Here is a 3487-nt window from a genome sequence, read left to right on the forward strand (position 1 = left end):
TAATTCGTAAGTACCTCACAGCTACCGAAATTGCGATTGGTAGAGCAGTCATTTTTTTGCCGCCCAAAAGGTACTCTTTAACTGTTCTTTGCTTACTTCCAAAGCAGCCATAGTAAATTCCAGTACCAGAACTAATGGCTAGTACTATGAAAAATATGAGGTAGTCGTACCAGAAAAAGCTAGACATGACTTGTTTTCAGTAGACCTGAAAAGTTAAAACTAGATAGTGACACATTTAATGGTTTACTATGTTGATTATACCTTTTTATCTGTATGTAAGGTGTTTTAGAATTCATATGGTTTGTAATTTACATAAATTGATCTTTTCGTTGTTAATTTTCTTATCTACGGTTTTGAAAATTTGTAGTTTATTGCTGCTTATTTGCTTAAATCACATCGCTTTAACAAACGCATTTAAAATGCGCATTCAATAAAAAGTCATAAAATGAAAATGTAAATGAGAGTAATTATTCACTGATAATAGTTTTTTTTTTGCATTCGCTTTCTAAAATAACCCTTCTGCGAACTCAGACTCAGAACACACTGCAAATTGGATCTTTGCAATTTTTGTATATTTTTTTAGTTTCATTACCATGTTTCTCATACTTAGATCAAGCACCAGTATCTACCAAAATTTTGTTTGTACATTTATCACTCACAAAAACTCTGTTAAATTTGATGGAGAAGTACTGTTTACTCCTGTGTTCGTTTCACATTTTTTGAAAAAGTACATAGAGTTGCATGTACATCTATAGACATAACTACCCACTCATATAGCGTTCCTGTGCCTATTTTCTTTGAATTGCAATTTCAAAAAGAGGAAATTATTGAAGCTGAAGCAATAAATAGAAAAAGTGAAGACTCAGACATAGACTTTACGGGGTGTGTTTCCTCAAAGTGAGCTTAGTAATCTTATTAGAGACTTGGATCTTTCAAAGAACTGTGCTGAACTGTTGGCATCGAGGTTGAAAGAAAAGAAATGTCTTTCCCGAGAAACTAACATAAAATTTTATCAACACCGAGAACAGAATTGTTACCCTTTTTTTCGCTGACAACAATTTAGTTTATTGCAATGACGGTTTGGATTTATTGATGAAGAAGTCTAAAGTACGTACCTACTTTTGATAAAAGAGGAATACCACGAAATTTCTTTTTTTTTTTCAAAAAATCAAGAATAATGATTACCAGTAGTTGATATGTGTAGATCTTAAAATGGCAATTTTTTACTGGGATAGTAGAATGAATATACCAAATATCTTTGTTTTATGTGTTTAAAGGACAGCATCTAGTCATTGGGTCCAAAAGAATTGGCTTTTGAGAGAAAACTTAGGGGATGGAAAGGAGAATGTTGTTAATGAACCCTTGGTTTCACGCGAAAAAAATATTTTTCTACCTCGGCATATTAAACTGCTACTAATGAAGCAATTTGTAACAGCATTAGATAAATCTGGTTTATATTTTCAATACAAATTACGTAAATTTTCTGGACCAAGTGTAGAAATAGAAAACTAAAAAGCTGGAGTATTTGATGGTCCTCAAATAAGACAATTAGTAGAAGATAAAGATTTTACAACATTTATGAACTGTTTGGCTGGAACACGTTTGTATCCGTCTTTAAAAATTTTGTAGAAAACTATTAAGCCAAGAATTTTGTAGATGTAMTAAATGAATTGCTTTATAGTTTTCATAATTGTATAGGCTATTGATGCCCACTTCCGGTGTAACCAAAAGTGCCGCCGTCTTAAAAATATTATTATTGAGTAGGACTTAACCGATTTTGGCTATAAACAAAATTTTAGATAGAACTCCCAAAACATCTAATGTGGTGTTTAACCGAAAAAGTTTGTATAACAAGGCACTAAAATTGAAGAATTTTATCTCGTATAATAATAATAATAAGAAGAAGAAGACTAAAGAGCTCCTTAACAAATTTATTTTTCCTGAGTATTTGACTCTTTCGCCATAAGAGTTTTCAATTCTCGATTGTCAATTTCAGATTTAGTGTCATTTGACAAAAATCTACGAATTACAGGACTTAATAATTCTTTATCAACTGGAGGATCGTTCTTGTTTGTTAAATAACTGATAATTAGTCCCACTATTAGAGTAACGATGAGTCCTGATATGGAATTGTAATAATGCGACAACCTAAATATAAAAAAAGGTTTGAATCTAAAACGAAAATAGTTATTAGTTGTAACACAATTTACAATAWTCTTGTACTCTGAATGTGAAGTAACGTTGTTGGGCTGAATAAAACTGTTGTAAAAAGTATTGTTAGTCGCCAAAGAAGTATTGGTCCAACATCCACTCACAGAAAASGWTTTAGGAACATCAACAATAATTTTTTTGTATCGATACACTTTTGAGACAARAAACACGAAAGTTTGAAAGATAAATGACGKAACAYCACCGTAAAATGCACCCTAGAGTTATTATGAAAGTAATTTRGATTTTGTTTWATTATTTTACCTTAGCGTTAGCTTTTGGAAAGAGAACTCCTAAACAAAATACACCTAACGTTGGTCCTAATCCCAAAGAGGTTACAGTAACTACAAGAGGGAGAACATCTCCCAAATATTGCAACACAAGTATTAAAAACATACTGAAAATACCAYTTATGACAACAAWWAATCTTAAAATTCTGCCAGACGTTTTTTCTTTAATATTGCCTTTCCAATATAGCGATAGAAAATCTTTGAAAATGACGCCAGAGATTGCATTCAGACTTGAAGATACAGTGCTAAAATATTAAAAATTATTTATTTAATTACTATGATAAGTGATTTTTTCCCTATATTCACCTCATAGTAGCACAGAATAATCCAACCAAAGTAAACCCAMTTACTCCAGGAATATGCCCAGCGATTTCCATAGAGTAATATGATAATAACTGCTCGTGTCGTTCTATTTTCCCACTAATAAAAGGATCGCAATTTGCATAATGTGCATAAAATAAAAGACCCAATAAAATACAAAATATTTGCACTATTTCCATTGTTATCACATAAAAAACCATTGCCCTAAAATGCAGTACAGTTATATAGGGGTGTAATAAATACTTTCTTCTACAATAATTGTAAAAAGTGCGCGAATTGTGTATTTTTATTTACCAAATCCATTCACGAAATGTCGGTAATGCTAGATATTTTTGAACTCCAGATTGCGAAAGGTTCACATTAATCAACCAATGAAACGTATAACCAATTATAAATGTCCAAAAACTGTCACGAAGCGTGGGATCTAAATTAAAACTGAAAACCAAATTATTTTTTTTAGAATTTGCGAACGAAATTTACTTCAAAATATCGAGTCTTCCACCATCGAGTGCTGTTTTCCATAATGACGAAAAATTTGCAGTGGTATTTAAACCGATTACACAAATTATAAAGAGAGATAATAAAATAATTCCAATTTGGAAAATATCAGTCCATACGACAGTTTTTAGTCCCCCGATTGTAGTGTAGAAAATACAAGTACCAAACAC

At 31.4% G+C, this 3487-nt stretch overlaps 2 protein-coding genes across 2 annotated transcripts in view; both read right to left on the minus strand.

The window, feature by feature from the left end:
• The window catches only part of LOC123010195 (sodium-coupled monocarboxylate transporter 1-like), a 2160-nt gene extending 1966 nt beyond the window's left edge, over window positions 1-194 (minus strand). The window contains exon 1 of the mRNA XM_044406894.1: window positions 15-194. Within this exon, the coding sequence (XP_044262829.1) occupies window positions 15-187 (173 nt within the window). The 5' untranslated portion in view covers window positions 188-194. The remainder of the gene's footprint in view (window positions 1-14) is intronic.
• Window positions 195-1931: 1737 nt separating this feature from the next.
• The window catches only part of LOC123010196 (sodium-coupled monocarboxylate transporter 2-like), a 15435-nt gene continuing 13879 nt past the window's right edge, over window positions 1932-3487 (minus strand). Inside the window, exon 8 of the mRNA XM_044406896.1 lies at window positions 1932-2172. Coding sequence (XP_044262831.1) covers window positions 1932-2172 — 241 coding nt within the window. The remainder of the gene's footprint in view (window positions 2173-3487) is intronic.

Source organism: Tribolium madens, unplaced genomic scaffold, assembly GCF_015345945.1.
Source record: "Tribolium madens isolate multiple individuals breed KSU strain unplaced genomic scaffold, Tmad_KSU_1.1 Scaffold_7;HRSCAF=85;Tcas5.2_LG10, whole genome shotgun sequence".
NCBI lineage: Eukaryota > Metazoa > Arthropoda > Insecta > Coleoptera > Tenebrionidae > Tribolium > Tribolium madens.